Source organism: Neophocaena asiaeorientalis, unplaced genomic scaffold, assembly GCF_003031525.2.
Source record: "Neophocaena asiaeorientalis asiaeorientalis breed wild unplaced genomic scaffold, Neophocaena_asiaeorientalis_V1.1 scaffold353, whole genome shotgun sequence".
Lineage (NCBI taxonomy): Eukaryota > Metazoa > Chordata > Mammalia > Artiodactyla > Phocoenidae > Neophocaena > Neophocaena asiaeorientalis.
The window spans coordinates 180,015-196,384 of record NW_020175261.1 but is presented as its reverse complement, the minus strand read 5'-3'; the positions used below and the strand labels follow the sequence as shown (position 1 = coordinate 196,384).

Sequence of the window (16,370 nt, the reverse complement as noted above, 5' to 3'; positions counted from 1 at the left end):
CATGTATCCTTATCAGAGTAAAATGCTGAGCATGCATCCCATAATAGGCGTAGTTTATTAATTACTACTACATATAATTTTTCCAAAGTATAAATTAAGAATGATGGAATTGCAAATATACAAATAGACTTTTTAATATTTTCTTCTCACACCTCCATGGATCAACCTGCACACACCTTGTAGGACAAAAAAAATTTTTTAAATGTTTTTGGAAACAAGTGCTCTATAGGATAAAGCAAAACTCCTTAGGGTGTCAGACAAGGCCTTTGGGATTCAGTGTCTGCCCTCTTTATTGTTCACGCACTCTCTCTCACTGACCCACTTCATTCGAGGCTTCAATCATAAAGTTCCTTAAGTGTATAATGCCCTTTCCCCCTTCTGTACAAACGTCTTCACCTCTCTTACCTGGACCTTCCTGTTTGACAACACCACCTTATTTTTTAAGACCCAGTTTAAACTTCACCATGTTGCCTCTCTGGCTTCACCCTGTATCTAGTTAGATTTTCTACTTTCCTTTCTGCACCCAGTGCAACCTGTATCTGCACAGACTTCTATCCCAGCATCATTCCACTCACCCAATCACATGCCTACTTTCCACAGTCTACTAAACAAGATGCCCAAGGGAGGGACCATTAGTCTGTGTATCCCAGGACTGACACAATATGTGACACCCAATAACACAAGGGTAAGTGATATCTAGGCCAGGACACTGGTTATACCATTTCCATTCTTCCCAAGCCACACAAGAGGTTATCAGTCACATTGACAGTGACATATATACTTTCTTTTTAATGATAAAAAAACATGTTTAGTCACTATTCCTGTCACACAGATACATGCAATTTTTAAGAAGTTGGATAAAATGAAAAATTAAATGTTAAAGATAAATCATGAACATTATTCTTAAGTGTGCCACTGAATGAACAGTCCAATAAAATCTGAACTTTATGTATTTGTTTTACTGTCTCTTCCATGTCTACCACTGATTTTGTTTTGTTTTGTTTTGGCCGTGCCGTGTGGCATGTGGGATCTTAGTTCCTTGAACCAGGGATTGAACCCATGCCCCCTGCATTGGGAGTGTGGAGCCTTAACCACTGGACCACCAGGGAAGTCTTGTTTGATTTTGAAATTCAGCTTTTTTTTACTTTCTTGTAGAATAATTATCTTTTATATATTTGTTTCTTGCTATTGATACATGACATAATAAAACGGGACACAGAAAACTACTATCATTCCTTGAAGTTAACTAAGTTCATTATGTTTCCTATATAAAAGTATAAAATCAAAAGACAGGAACTACAAGCATGTTTTTTCAAACTTGGAAAATAATAATCAAGTTCAGCAAAGGCATTTGAAGGATACCATTGTAAAAGATGCTTTTTTCCATTGGTTCCATGAATTCCATTCCAAGAATTCTTTCAAGAAGCAATTTATCTTTTATAAAGTAGTCCATTTCCTTATGAACCTAATATAAAAAACGAGCGTCATTTCAAAAATAGCAGTGAAATGAATGCTTCCCAATTTTTGTAAAATCAGAAGGAGAGAGAAAGGAAAATGAATAGGACACAAAGAAAATCTGTTCTTCAAAGACAATTTACTACGCTGGACTTTATAACAAAATACTCTTTAGGAATGTTTTAAATTTTAAATGCTATTAGTAGTACTTAGGACTAGATATACTGAAAATCAATTTATAACAAGCTTTTTAGGAATACAATCATAGCATATTTCTACAATAAATAATTGATAATATTTGTTAAGTAACAAAATTCCAGTACAGACATATTTTAAGGTAATCATCATGCTAATAGACAGGTAAAAATCTTTTCCTTTTGCATAACTTAACTCCATTCCTAAGCCACAGTATTAGTTTTTACAGCAAAAACAAACAAACAAAAAAACCCCACAAGGCATAAGTCCACTGACTTGGTTGACTGAAGAAATAATTGACACTCCTCGTTAACTTTTTAAAAATTGCATTTTGATTCTAGCTTAAAAATAAATGATGATACATACATGATCGATGAAAGAGCCAAGAAATTTATTCATAGTATGATATGCTTTTATACTCTGCTCAAAAGTACTTCCTGATGAACTCAATAGTCTAGCAGGGCCATTTTTCTAACGTGAAAAAGAGACAAGGATAAATGCAACATGCCTTACATCCTTGGTATCTAAATAACATGAAATACTGACAAAATATATGTGAATTGTACTTTATACAAACCCTTGTTAGTGTCTCATGGATTCTGTCATACTGTTGTCTCATTTGGCTAGAAATAGCAATTTGAAAAGTTTGACCATCTGTATTGGGTATCAAACCTCTTTGGCTACACAAATTTTCCTGAAAAGTTAAAAAATTTAAATTAAGATCAAGATTATGAAAATTTTGCCTATCTTAAAAAGAAAATACAATATTTAACATTACAAGATTTGGAAGCCAACTGAAATTGTACTGAACTATTATATTTGAGACAATGAGAGCCCAACAGTATTCAAGGTTCCCACTCCCCTCTAGGTTTTACTAATTTCTATTTCGTCATACTTCCTTGCAGGTGCTGTATCATCTCCTTTACTCTGCCTACTTAAAAAAAAACTTCATACTAAGTTCACTGTATATTGATATTCTTAGCTTTTTTTTTTTTTTTTTTAAAGGGCTTCAAATGTTTGGCTTTTTAAAAATTTATGTATTTATTTATTTATTTATGGCTGTGTTGGGTCCTCATTTCTGCGTGAGCGCTTCCTCCAGCTGCGGCAAGCGGGGGCCACTCTTCATCGTGGTGCGCGGGCCCCTCACTATCACGGCCTCTCTCGTTGCAGAGCACAGGCTCCAGACGCACAGGCTCAGTAGTTGTGGCTCACGGGCCCAGCCGCTCCGCGGCATGTGGGATCCCCCCAGACCAGGGCTTGAACCCGTGTCCCCTGCATTAGCAGGCAGACTCTCAACCACTGCGCCACCAGGGAAGCCCATTCTTAGCTTTTTTATAATTAATTTATTGCTCTTTAATAAATGACAAAAAGTCTAGTCTTAGAACTAGCTACTTTTATAAATGGTCTTTTTTGTTTTCTAAACACTTTAACATGCTTCCTTAATTACTTCCAATAAAAAAGGTAGTGATACATGACCCAATGGTTAATGTTATAGACCAGATATCTATTTCATCTCTTTCTTTTTAAATTATTATTATTATTTTTACATCTTTATTGGAGTATAATTGCTTTACAGTGGTGTGTTAGTTTCTGCTTTATAACAAAGTGAATCAGTTATACTCAAGTCTCTTTGACACGACTTGAATCCTGAGAACCATATGCCTGTCAGTTTGCCCTACCCCCGACCTAACCAATTCTCATAGATGCTTTAGGGTTCAGCATAAGTATTCTTGCCTCCATTCTCAATTTTATTTGCCTACTCTGGAGCTTAACATTCTCCTCCTTTACCTAAACCTAAGCTGGAAACATAATATAACACTTGGTTTTCTACTGACTTAAAGGCAGTCTATGTGTAGTGAATTTCTCTATTTAAAAAAAAAAAAAATTTTTTTCCTGATTAAAAAAGCACATGCTGCTACAGATAATTTATAAAATATGGAGAAATACAAAAAAAGAAAAAGAATCACCTATAATCTGAACACCAAGAGATACAGGTATTTTAAGGTATTTCATTTCCAGTTGTTGTCTAAGGCATATACATATAGATGGCATAAAACAGGGATCGTACTGATTTCTTTTTCACTTAACATTATATCCTCAGCAACTCCCCATGTCATTAAATGTTCTATAAAACATGATTTTTAATGTTTACCTAGGGTTTCACTGTATAGGTAAACCAATTTACTTAATATTCTCCCATTTTTACATATTTTTTGCCCTTATAAATTAAGCCCTGTGATGAAGATCATGAACCTAAGTAGTTTTTCACATTGCTAATTATTTCCTTGAGTTAGATTAATAGAATCAGTAAGTCAAAGATAATGAATTCTTTATTTTTTTTATTTTTGGCTGCATCAGGTCTTAGTTGCGGCACGCCGGCTCTTCCTTGTGGTGTGTGGGCTTCTCTCCAGTTGTGGCGTGCGGGCTTCTCTCTAGTTGTGGCATGCAGGTTTTTCCTCTCTCTCGCTGTGGTGTGTGGGCTCCAGAGCACATGGGCTCTGTAGTTTGCGGCATGCGGGCTCTAGTTGAGGCACGTGAGCTCAGTAGTTGTGGCGCGTGGGCCCAGCTGTCCCGCGGCATGTGGGACCCTAGTTCCCCGACCAGGGATTGAACCCACGTCCCCTGCACTGTAAGGCGGATTCTGCACCACTGGACCACCAGGGAAGTCCCCAAAGATAATGAATTCTTAAAAAACTCTTGCCAAATGCTTTCCAGCAGGTTTGTAAAAATGTATTCTGAGACCAGTGCCCATTTCACCCTGTCCTTGATTCTACTATTAGCTTTTTTAAAAAAAGTTTGGTAATTTGAAGAAAGTAAAAATGTTATTTTTACATTCATTTCTTTTATGATTTATGAGGTGAATATTTTTTAGACGTTTATTAGTCTCTTCTGTTTATTTACATATTAAAAAAATCTTTTTGTCATTTTTCCATGGGAGTTTTTTGTTTTGTTCTGTTTTGTTTTTGTTTTTTGGCCGTGCTCTGCGGCATGCAGGATCTCAGTTCCCCAACCAGGGATTGAACCTGTGTCCCCTGCAGTGGAAGTGTGGAGTCTTAACCACTGGACCACCAGGGAAGTCCCTCCATTGAGGTTTTAACTTAATTTGCTTACTGATTTATATGACTTTCAATAGCTATCAATATGTTTGTCATATTTACTATGAGAATTTTACCCCATGTCTTTTATTAATATAATTGCTGTCTACACAAATGTTCTACATTAATAAAGTAAAATCAACAAATGTTACTTTTTTGATGCTTTCTGTATTTTATGCTTAGATTGTCATCTCCCAATCTGAAATATTCTTTTCTAGGTTTTCATAGTTTCATTTTTAAATTTAACCTTTCGGTCCAGGTATGATTTCTAATAGTTAACCAACTGATTCAGTTCAATGTATTAAACAAATTGTTCTTCTCTGAGATGTTGTTATCATCTATTAAGTTCTTGCAAGTCACAGGTATAGTCCCTTAATCAAGGAACTTAATCAAGGGTTTTTCCTCTTAAGTACATATTTTTCTTTTTAAATTTTCTTATGGAAGTTTTCTAATATACATAGTAGAAAGAACAGTAAACCATCCATCACCCAACTTCAACAATTACCAACATTTTACCAATTTTCATCTATCCTCTCAACTTTTTTCTTTTAAAGCAAACCCCAGATACTATGTTATTTCATCTGCAAATACTTCTGTATGTATCTCTAACCAATAAGACCTTGAAAAAAAAAGCCATTTTCACACCTAATAAAATTAATCTTTCCTTAATATAATTTAATATTTAGTCTATCAAATCTCCAAGATTTTTCCCAAAGATTTTTTTATAGTTGGTTTGTTTGAATCAGGATCCAATCAAAGTCTACATATTGTATTTGATTATTTTTTTTTCTTAAATTTCTCTTATATCTAACAGTCTTCTTCCACCACCACCACCACTTCTCCTTTTCTCTTCATGCCTTTGATTTGTTGGAGACACTGGGTCGTTTGTCCTGTGAGACATCCTAACATTTTGCATCTGGCTAATTGCTTCCTGTGGTATTATTCTGTCTCTATCCCCTCTATTTCCTGTAAACTGGTGGTTAGAGGCTTGATTACATTCAAGTTCAATTTTCTTAGGCAAGAATATTTCATGGGTGATATTATGTACTTCCCTACTGCATCATAACAGGAAGTGCATAATGTCAGTTTTCCTAACTTTTACTTGTAGTAAGGTTGAGCCAGTGTGTTCAGATTGTATCAACCTGATTCCTCATTATAAAGTTCCCTGTCGTCCTTCACTTAATTTTTAGCATCCATTGATGATCGTAGCCTATAGGCATTAATCCATTAGTCATTACAAATGGTGATTTTCTAACTTAGAATTCCTTTTACTTTCTTCCAACAGAAAAATCTTTCCCTCATGAATTATTTGGTTACTTTGAAATACAGTTCATAAAAGGACTGTAGGATGGAATTTGACTCATTCCCTTTCAGTGTTCAGGGTAATGAGCTGGTATCCTAGCAACTTTCAAAAGTAATCAATGAGGATTTTTTAAAAAGATTACTACAAATCCCAGATTAAGAGAAACCATCTCTCAACTTAAAAAACAAAAAGATATAAAATACATTCATACCGCTTCTCTTTTAAGATTCATATTCATTTCTTCCATATTAGTATCAGCATGCCCATGTACTGATCTGCCATGAATGTAATAACCAAAACATCTGTGGGATAACAGAAACACTGATATCTATCAAAAGAGAAGAAGAAGCAGTTAGCAACTCATCTGCGAGACAATAAAAATTAAGTTCTTCTTAAAATTGCTTCCTTTCTCTCAAAATAATGAGGGTTGAATTCTTGGAAAACATATAAAGAGAATAATAAGATAATAGAGGATAATGAGGTTATTTTAAAAAGTAGATGCAAAAGAGACTGGAGACACTCCCAAGAAAGGAAGAAACAGGGTTGATATATGAAAACTTTTCAGGGACTCAGGCTGAGTCAACTGTTTGGTGGCATAAGCAATTCATAATTAAGAAACTGCAAATAAAGAAGGAAAAATTAAGACAGTAAATATTAACTTGTAGCTTGTTATAACCATCTCTGGAATTAACCACCAGTGGAAATCAGACTAAAAATACAATCATAGCAAATCACTTTTAAAGCCTCTCTTAGTGTACTCATGACCTTTGAAAAGGGAGAAATAACAGTTGCAAGATAAAGTCAGAAAGTACTTACATTGCTCATACAGCACAAATCAACAAACTGTCGAATTTTATCTTCTACAAATCTCTCATAAAAGACAGCAAAGAACACAATCTGAAACATTAAGCCAAGTTTATGTTTATTAGATTTTAGGATTTAATTTTCTTTTATAGCCACAGTATAGTGTCATAAGAAAAAAGAAGTTCCAACCAAGAACATAGTGGCCAATAACAATTCCTGTGGGATAAAATCCTACTTATCATTTCTGATTCTTCTGTCAAAGGAAGAGTGCTTTGCAATTGTGTTAAGATTCACTGAGGGAGCTTCTTTTGAATTTAAAAAACTCTTCTGTGTCTTTAAAATAAGATAGGACAAACACAGGGGGAGGAAGTAAGGGGCTTTAAAAGCTTTAGGATAAACCAATGCATTAATGGCCAGATTTAGGTCTGGTTCTGCAATTCCGCTCATCTCCTAAATTCAAAAAGCCACTAGAAGAATTGCTGTTTTTCAAATTAATCTTCTTTGAAACAGTAGCACATAAAAAGCATATGTCAAGTATTCTGGTTCAACTACAGATAATGTGTTAAACATTCAAATGGGATGGTTTCAAGTGTTTTCTTAGATAGATTTAATAACAATACTACAAAGGGAAGTTTTATAAATCACAAGAGAAAAGTTTACATTGTAGGCCTTCTTAGATACGCTTCAGAGAAGGATAACATTTCCTAACCACCCAATACAAAGCTGTCGCCTGCTGTCGCATTCCTAACTCCCCCTCCCCTTCCACTCCCCCTCTACTCACTATCTCATCTCCCTGCTGATGCCCTTCACAGCACTTGTCACAAGTGTGACTTGTTCTTGTTACAGCATATCTCTGAGCTCAGCACAGTGCCTCGCACATAACACGTACTCAGATATGTAAATGAATATAGCAGGTGAACACTGAAAAGACTTTCCTAAATACTCAATGTACACATTTTAAAACTCCTTTAAATGACATGAAAAACAGTAACATTCAAAGTTTAAAAACTAAAAGATGCCACTTAGAAATTGAAGAAGCTGGGTTTGGAGAAATATAAGGAGTGAACAATAAAGCCTAATATTATGAGAATCAAGAAGATTTTGTATAGACAAATTTATGGAACTGTAATAGGCTAAAGGAACTTTTATGGATATTTTAGGAATAAACACTGATAGTTTGAGAATGTGACCATGGTATCAAATGACAGCAAAGTGAGAAACAAAGAACGAGGTTAGACGGTAGTGCCCAAGACAGCTAGTTGCTGCCTGAACAATCCTTTCCCTTCCCCTTAGTGACAGACCCCTTCTTTGAGGGGGTCTACCCAGCTGACAGTGCAGTGAAGTGTGGCCACGTGACCAAGTTCTGACCAAGAAGATGTCAAAGACACTTCTGAAAGGGCTCTCAAAGAGGAGAGGGTGAGCGTCCATTGCACTCCCCGGATCGGCAGGCCCACCAATCTGCACACAGGACCAGACCCCGGTCCTTGAGTTTGGGCTGCCCTTGTCCCACTGCCCACCTCCTCATCCAGTCATGCTGGAGCATCTGAGCTCGCTGCCCACACAAATGGATTACAAGGGCCAGAAGCTAGCTGAACAGGGGTTTCAGGGAATTATTCTTTTCTGCAATACTTGGATCCATCGATGGGTATGTGGCTGAACAGTCTGGGTGGACTACATAGTTATGGCAGGATTTGCTTTTTCGTGTTTGCTGACATTTTCCTTCATAGCCCATTTATCACTGACACCCCCTCAAGTGGTTCGAGACTTGCTCTGTTTGAGACTCCGGCACACAAGACAAGAAACCAGGGGAAAGACAAATTAAGAGGCATGCTAAAAATAACTGATAGGGGTTTTCATGATTCAGCTTTATTACTTTACCTGCTTGTGTTTCATGTGAAATGAGCTAAATTGTTTTCATACCTAAAACGTGAGCTAAAAACCACCTATGCTCAGCTATATATAAATTTTGTTCTCTTTATATTTTACTTCTCAGTTGGGTTTTGATTTATAAAACTTTTAGACTTTCTCTTAATAATCTTCCTCTGAAATGCAGAACAGAAAACAACACAAGTATGCAAACTTTCTTGCAGGTCTACAAAATAAGGAAGAATAAATGCCTCATAAATGATAATACAATTTAACTATTACAATTTAATAATTCATTATGAGTAGTTAAGCTGTTTTAATGTTTTCAGTTAAAACTCATAGTGAACAAATAAAGAGGAAAGGGGGAGGTCTTCTCCCCTGGCTCACCCCTGCAACTCCATCAGCCATTACGGACTGCGAGGTGACCTTAGAGGTAAAGTCCTGAGGGGCAGAGCAGAACAACAGGCATCTGGGCCTGACAGCAGCCACCCTGCTGGCCCTGCATTGCCGACCTCTGCTCTTCTTTCTCACAGGAGACAGAAAACTCACTTTTATTTCAGCCACTGCTATTTGGGGTTTCTGTATTGTTGTACTCAACCAATACGAAAAGCTTCAGACGGTATTCCTTTAAATTCTCTACACCCAGATAAATCTGATCTATTCACAAAAACTTATACTGGTATATGTAAAAATAAATATTTTCTTACTATTATACTGATGATAAACATCAAACCCCATAATACGGTTGACAGACAGTAACTAGACTTATCACAGTGATCATTTTGAAATGTATAGAAATATCAAATCACTATGCTGTGTTCCAGGAACTAATATAGTGTTGTAGGTTAATTATACATCAAAAACAAACAGACAAATTAACAAACTCTTAGAAGAAGAGATGAGATTTCTGGTTACCAGAGGTGGGGGCTGGAGGGGGAAGTGGGGGGAACTGGATAAGGACAGTCAAAAGGCACAAACTTCCAGTTATAAGATAAATAAGTACTAAGGATGCAATGTGATAAATTAACACTGTTTTAGGTTATACATAAAAATTAAGAGAATAAATCCTAAGAGTTCTCATCACAAGGGAAAACTATTTTTCTTTTTATTTCTTTAATTTTGTATCTGTATGAGATGATGGATGTTCACTAAACTTATTGTGGTAATCATTTCATGATGTGTGTAAGTTAAATCATTATGCTGTACACCTTAAACTTATACAGTGTTGTATGTCAGTTATATCTCAATAAAACTGGAAGGGAAAAAATCAAACCCCATATTCTTTTAATCTAATTTTATTTCAAATCCTAATTTCTGTCTCTCTTTCTCTTCCAATTGTCAAACTATCCCTCACTAGCTCTATCCTATAGCTTCAAGTTTGAACAAGTCTCACCAACTTAAAATAAATGCAAATTTAAAGAGTCTATTCTTAAGTTTCAGAATGACACCTGGGTCCAATTCTGTAGGAATTTTGGGATTTCAATCCCAAAGAGCTTTTAAAATAAGCTTTTAAGGCAAATATTTGCTCTCCAGTTTACAGGAAGTTCAACCTATTCTTTCTAGAGGTCCCACCTTCATTTGCTTACTTAAAAGTTAGAGAGATCTTAATCAAACAGAAAGCCTTTTTCCACTCATGGGAGTGTCTGTAAGCAAGAGAAAGAAATGCAGAGATCAGAGTTAAGCACTGTAGCTGCTGCTTCTTTCTTTTCTTCCTTCATTCTTTTTTTTAAAGCTTTAAGAAGATAAGGGAAGTAAGCACAGAAAAGATCCTCTGCTAGAGCCCTGGGACCTGAGAAGATTTATTTTTAGTTTCAGCTATTTCAATAAATATTTCAGAGAAGATTTCAGAAGGGGTACTGGTTTTTGAGAGGTTTAATGATATATAAATAAATGTAAACTATAAGTTATATTTCAAAAGGAAAGATTAAGGGTACCTTAGCAATTCCTATATTATATATAAACTAGATCCTGTGACTAGAAAGCTGCAGACTCTGAAAGACCCTTCAGAGACCCACTACTGAGAAGAAATGGACTCTGAAATCAGATTGCCTGGGTTCAAATTCCAGTTCTGCCAATTTCTAATTGCATGACTTTAGGTAAATATTTAACCTTTCTGTGCCTCAGCATCCTCAGCTATAAAATGAGGATACTAAAAGAATCTATCTCTGAGGGCTACTATAAAGATTAAGTAAGTTACTTTGTGTAATGCAGTAAATTAACACAGTGCCTAGATGATCATACTACGTAAAAATTAGCTATGAGTTATTATTATTGTTGCTCTTGTCACCTTCTTTATACTATAGAAATCACGTTGTGGTCAATATTTGAGGATTAGCATGTAAACAGAGTTAAAAATATACAGAGGCAATGTTGCTTAAAAGAACAATCTCTTGTTACCTGTATAATTCCAATGACTAGCCAAAGAGCGGTAGACACCGCATATCTCAAAATGCGGCTATAAGGAGCTATGTAGCTAGGTGGGCTTCTGGAAAGACTAGAAGATGAGTCCATTAATGCTAAGTTCTTGAATCCCACAACCTGAAATAATAAGAAAAAATAATTTAAACAGACATAAAGAAAACTCCTCTAGTCTGAAAATAAGACCCTCCTCTCTACCCCTTACCTTGAAAAACTAAAGTATTCAAGTTTGTATAAATGGTAGAAAATCTAGATAAAAATAATTATCCAGTATTTTAATTACAAAGTATTTAATACAAAATATTTAGCTAGTTCATTTGGTATTCTCTTCAATATGACTAAAGGCCAAATATAACATTATCATATACACAGACAAAGCTCAACAATTTCTGTCAAGAGAATAAAGCTTTCTTCAGTAAACTACCAATGAACAACGAGTATTTCATGAGTTTTAACATATGCCAGGAACTATGTAAAATACCTTTTATACTTTAAAACAGTATTTTCCAAAATGTCTTTTGAGGAAGATACCATCTTTGATAAAAGGAAACCATGATCAAATAAGTTAAGTTAGTATATTATACTCACCTCCATGCCTTCCACCCTCATAGAATAAAAGCTCTGGAAAGTTTTATGGTAAAGGAATCTACATGACTTTATTGAATCCAGTGTTTTCCAAACTTGCTTCATTATAATACTTTTTTTTCACATAACACCTTTTAAAGCTTTAAAAAACACTACTATAAATCAATTTTTGAGACAGTGTTCATATATCCTAGGGACATACACATTCCTCTAGGTTTAAAAAGGAAAGGAAGGAGAAAAGTGGGAAAGAAGGAAAAAGGAAGGCAGACAGACATACAAGTTAATAATTCATATGTAACCTTACTTAAGCAGCTAATTCTAGAGAAAACCTGTTACTCAAACAGGTTGCATATTTCAGTCTCATATTCAGTACTGAATACTTCTTTAATAATTCTACTCAGACCCATGAAATAACTGTAAAGGGATCATAAGCATGTACCCATTCAGTGTGTCTTGTTAAGCTACAGCCCCAGCTCTTAAGACAGAACACAGTCCATAGTAGGTGTTCAATGATAATTTATTAGAAAATTTCAACCTTCTAATAGTGGTTCTAATACAGGAGTGAGAATATGAATAATGGGGTGGGGGTTTCTTAAAATACAGATACCTGAGCTTGCCTCAGAGCTACGGAATTGAACATAATCTCGAGGGGTGAGGTAAGGCATAGGTATTCTGCAAAAGCTTCCTATGGGGTTCTGCTACAAACCAGTGGTTTAAAAATCACTCCTTACCTACAGTAGACAAATTCAAAGAGACAGAAAGTAGAATGGTGGTTTCCAGGCGCTGGGGAGAGGGGAGAAGACGGAGCTGTTGTTTAATGGGTACAGAGTTTTAGTTTTGCAAGATGAACAGAATTCTAGAGACTACTGCACAACAATGGAAATGTACTTAACAGTACTGGACTGTATACTTAAAATGAGTAAGATGGTAAATTTCATGTTATGTGTATTTTTTAATGGCTTGATTACAATATTTTAACCTTTACAAAACTCTTCCACTGACATGAAAACTTAGCTGGAATTATATTATCATTTATGAGGTACCCATAAGTTGTATACAATTACATCAGTTTATACCTCCAAAAGGAAGAGGACAGTAAGTACTTGAAAGAGTGGGTTAATTTTTCTCACAGTCTGAATTTCATTCCATTCATTTGCCACAAAATATGTTCTCCATATGCTTACTGGAACGGTAGCACTCCGAACACCACCCTCACCTGGTTGGGGAGATAAAATGAGTAAAAGCATTTCACCTTCTTTGCTCTACAATGGTGGCAAAAGAATCTTGGTACAAATGGTTACTGTCATTACCTTCAACAGCTTTAAGAACCTTTCCTTTAGGTCGCTCCCAATCAATAAAGAATATGTCTACGGTAATCTGGGAGATGAGCTTATGCAAAAATTGCAGAGCCTGAGAATGACAAACAAAGCACCTTAAAGTATCTGCATTAAGCCTGCTTATGAAACCAACAGTGATTCTTTAAGAATGTCCATTGACAGATGAATGGATAAAGAAGATGTGGTACATATATACAATGGAATACTACTCAGCCATAAAAAAGAACGAAATAATGCCATTTGCAGCAACATGGATGCAACTAGAGATTATCATACTAAGTGAAGTACGTCAGAAAGAGAAAGACAAATACCATACGATATCACTTACATGTGGAATCTAAAATATGACACAAATGGACTTATCTACGAAAACAGAAACAGACTCACAGACATAGAGAACAGACTTGTGGTTGCCAAGGGGAGGGGGGCAGAGAGGGATGGACTGGCAGTTTGGGGTTAGCAGATGCAAACTATTATATACAGAGTGGATAAACATGATCCTACTGTATAGCACAGGGAACTATACTCAATATCCTGTGATAAACCATAATGGAAAAGAATATAAAAAAAGAGTGTCTCTATGTGTATAACTGAGTCACTTTGCTGCACAGCAGAGATTGGCACAATGTTGTAAACCAACTATACTTCAAAAAAAAAAAAGAAACAAACATACCGTAATCACAAGAATATATAACTTTTACAAGTTACAAACTCGTAATACCATTAGGGGATCAACAGAAGCTCACGAAATAGCGGAATCACCAAATTCACAGAATTTTTATATACATATTAATTCGACTTCCCTTTTTCTGTCTTTCTTTGAAATAGGGATATGAAAGGAGACACACTACCTCCTCCTCATACAGGGATCTTGCATTAATTGTCTCTCTTTCCCAAGGTTTCCAAGAGCATACTTTGTTTTCTAGATCATCTAACTTCTTTATAAGTAAAGGTATTTCCAACTATAATTTGCTTGTCCTACTTAAAGTTTTAGCATGCTCTCACTGTTGTTTTTTTTCCCCTATTTCTGGTATTTTCATTTACAGAATATGTTTAAACTAAGGCTTCCACCTAGTAGGTACATTATTGATCAAACAAGGGATAAAAATCTAAGTATGGGATGATTCCTCTCTTCGTGGAGCTCACAGATCAGTGGGAACATCAGACACTTAATAATCACAACACAATTGGACGAGATCTACCACAGAAGCATGTAAAGAGCTTCACATCCATCGACAGAACAATGAAGTAGGGAGGGGGGTTGCCATGGGAAGAGGAGGAAAGGAATATGGAGGGAGAGAACAAATGCTAAGAGTTCAGCACTTTATCCAGCATGGTACCTTTTACTGTCAATTAACAGGTTAAATTAAATAATAAAAAAATATTTAAGGCAGATCTTCAGAATAAGATATCTATTATAAATAAAAGTAGACTTCCTAGTAAGACAGAATTAATTCATGCTTTCTTCCAAAATTAAACTGAATTTTACACCAAAGATTTTGAAAGCAGTTTAATTTTAAAGACTTATATGCTTATCAGCAGGTCTTTTAAATTCAGCAACCCGTGCTTTGAAACTTACCTTCAGAGCAAAGGCACATCCCACGTAAGTAACAAAACGTTCTTCCTGAGCCGGCATTGGTAGCAAAACAGAGACAGACTTCTGTGCCTATGATAAAAATTACGCTGCTCAATATGACCATACAAAGTTTTTACTAAACACAAGTTATAACCCAAAGAAAGCGTAAAAGAGGAAGGTGGTGATGCACTCAATAAACATAGCACACTCAGGGAATGGTGAGTTTAGCATTTGCCCCAATACTCTTGATCAAAAATATCCTCCACTAAAGACAGTTCCTTTATAAAGAAAGCTTACAAGTTATTCAGGTATTGGCACTTAGGTTAAATTCAGAAAATCACTTACTTTGAAGAAAATAAGCCAGTAAAGACCTGTTCCCACAGTGATGATAAAGAAAACATTGGCCAGATCACCAGCATAGTAAACCAAGAATTTCATAACTGTCTGCAATTTAAAAAGAGAATCACAGCCATTATAGACACAATCTATTTATACTATTACTTTTAATAACATGTTATTTACCCAGTTTCTCAAGCTTGAAGCCTTGTTTCATGTATACGTGGATCAGTTAGAAAGACCAACTGCAGCCACTTCCTAGACACCTTTTGGGTCCTAACCTTTTGATCCATTCCCAATAGCCTCTGGCTTAGTGAACCCTTCTCATCTTTCACCATCTAAGAAATTTAGAACCGCTTCCTAATTTTCTTCAAGTCTGGAATCCTTCTCTCCAATGTATCCTCTATACTACCATCAGAGTTGGCTTTCTAAAATGTAAATTGGATTGTGTTACTCCCCTTCTTAAAAATGTACAGTGACTCCTTATTAACATATAAATTCCTGACTCACAAGGTCCTCCACAACCTAGACAAGAATTAAATATTTAGCCTCATCTGCCAGTTCCAACCACTTACTCAATAATTAACTATTCCACACTTTCATCTCAAATGTTTTGGGGAATGAAATGGGCATTGATTCTACAAATATTCTTCCCTTTTTATCTCTGGCAAACTCTCATGAGCTCCGAGGGCAGAGACGATGTCTCTCTTTGCTCATTATCACAATCCCCCCAGTGCCTAGCAGAGCACCTGGCACTCAGACAGTAGGCTGTCAGTGACTATTTGTGGAATGCGCAGATAACCCAGCTTAAAGTTCACTTCTCTTGGAAGCTTTTCTTGACTATCCCAGAAAGTAAATCAAGCCCCCCTCCTCTGATTCCTTGGCACATTGGCTCTGGAGTCAGGAAGACATCCCAGCACAAACAAATTTACTACGTGCTTTTCTCATGTTCTTTATCAGTGAAATGGAAATACCATCTATTACTTTGTTGCTATAAAAATTAAATGAATAGGGGCTTCCCTGGTGGCGCAGTGGTTGAGAGTCTGCCTGCCGACGCAGGGGACGTGGGTTCGTGCCCCGGTCTGGGAAGATCCCACATGCCACAGAGCGGCTGGACCCATGAGCCATGGCCGCTGAGCCTGTGCGTCCGGAGCCTGTGCTCCGCAATGGGAGAGGCCACAACAGTGAGAGGCCCACGCACCGCAAAAAAAAAAAAAAAAAAAAAAAAAAAGTGCCTGGCACATAGTAAATATTCAAAAAATGATAGATAAAAATAAAAACAAACATAAAAAAGATTAATTGAGAAGAGAAACTATAAAGTTAATAGAATAAAATATGGGCGAATACCTTTTTGATCTTGAGATAGGGGAGGCTTTCCTAAATAAGATCCTAAAAGCACA

At 36.1% G+C, this 16,370-nt stretch overlaps 1 protein-coding gene and 1 pseudogene across 1 annotated transcript in view; one reads left to right on the top strand and one right to left on the bottom strand.

Moving 5' to 3' along the window:
- The window catches only part of TMEM67 (transmembrane protein 67), a 44,754-nt gene that overhangs the window by 4,911 nt on the left and 23,473 nt on the right, over positions 1-16,370 (bottom strand). Inside the window, exons 17-26 of the mRNA XM_024765433.1 lie at positions 14,980-15,078; positions 14,638-14,724; positions 13,032-13,131; positions 12,798-12,937; positions 11,116-11,256; positions 6,865-6,945; positions 6,260-6,376; positions 2,228-2,344; positions 2,017-2,121; positions 1,363-1,465 (exon numbers count right to left, since the gene is read on the bottom strand). Of these exons, the coding sequence (XP_024621201.1) occupies positions 1,363-1,465; positions 2,017-2,121; positions 2,228-2,344; positions 6,260-6,376; positions 6,865-6,945; positions 11,116-11,256; positions 12,798-12,937; positions 13,032-13,131; positions 14,638-14,724; positions 14,980-15,078 (1,090 nt within the window). The remainder of the gene's footprint in view (positions 1-1,362; positions 1,466-2,016; positions 2,122-2,227; positions 2,345-6,259; positions 6,377-6,864; positions 6,946-11,115; positions 11,257-12,797; positions 12,938-13,031; positions 13,132-14,637; positions 14,725-14,979; positions 15,079-16,370) is intronic.
- On the top strand, positions 8,369-8,696 carry LOC112413483 (signal peptidase complex subunit 1-like; annotated as a pseudogene).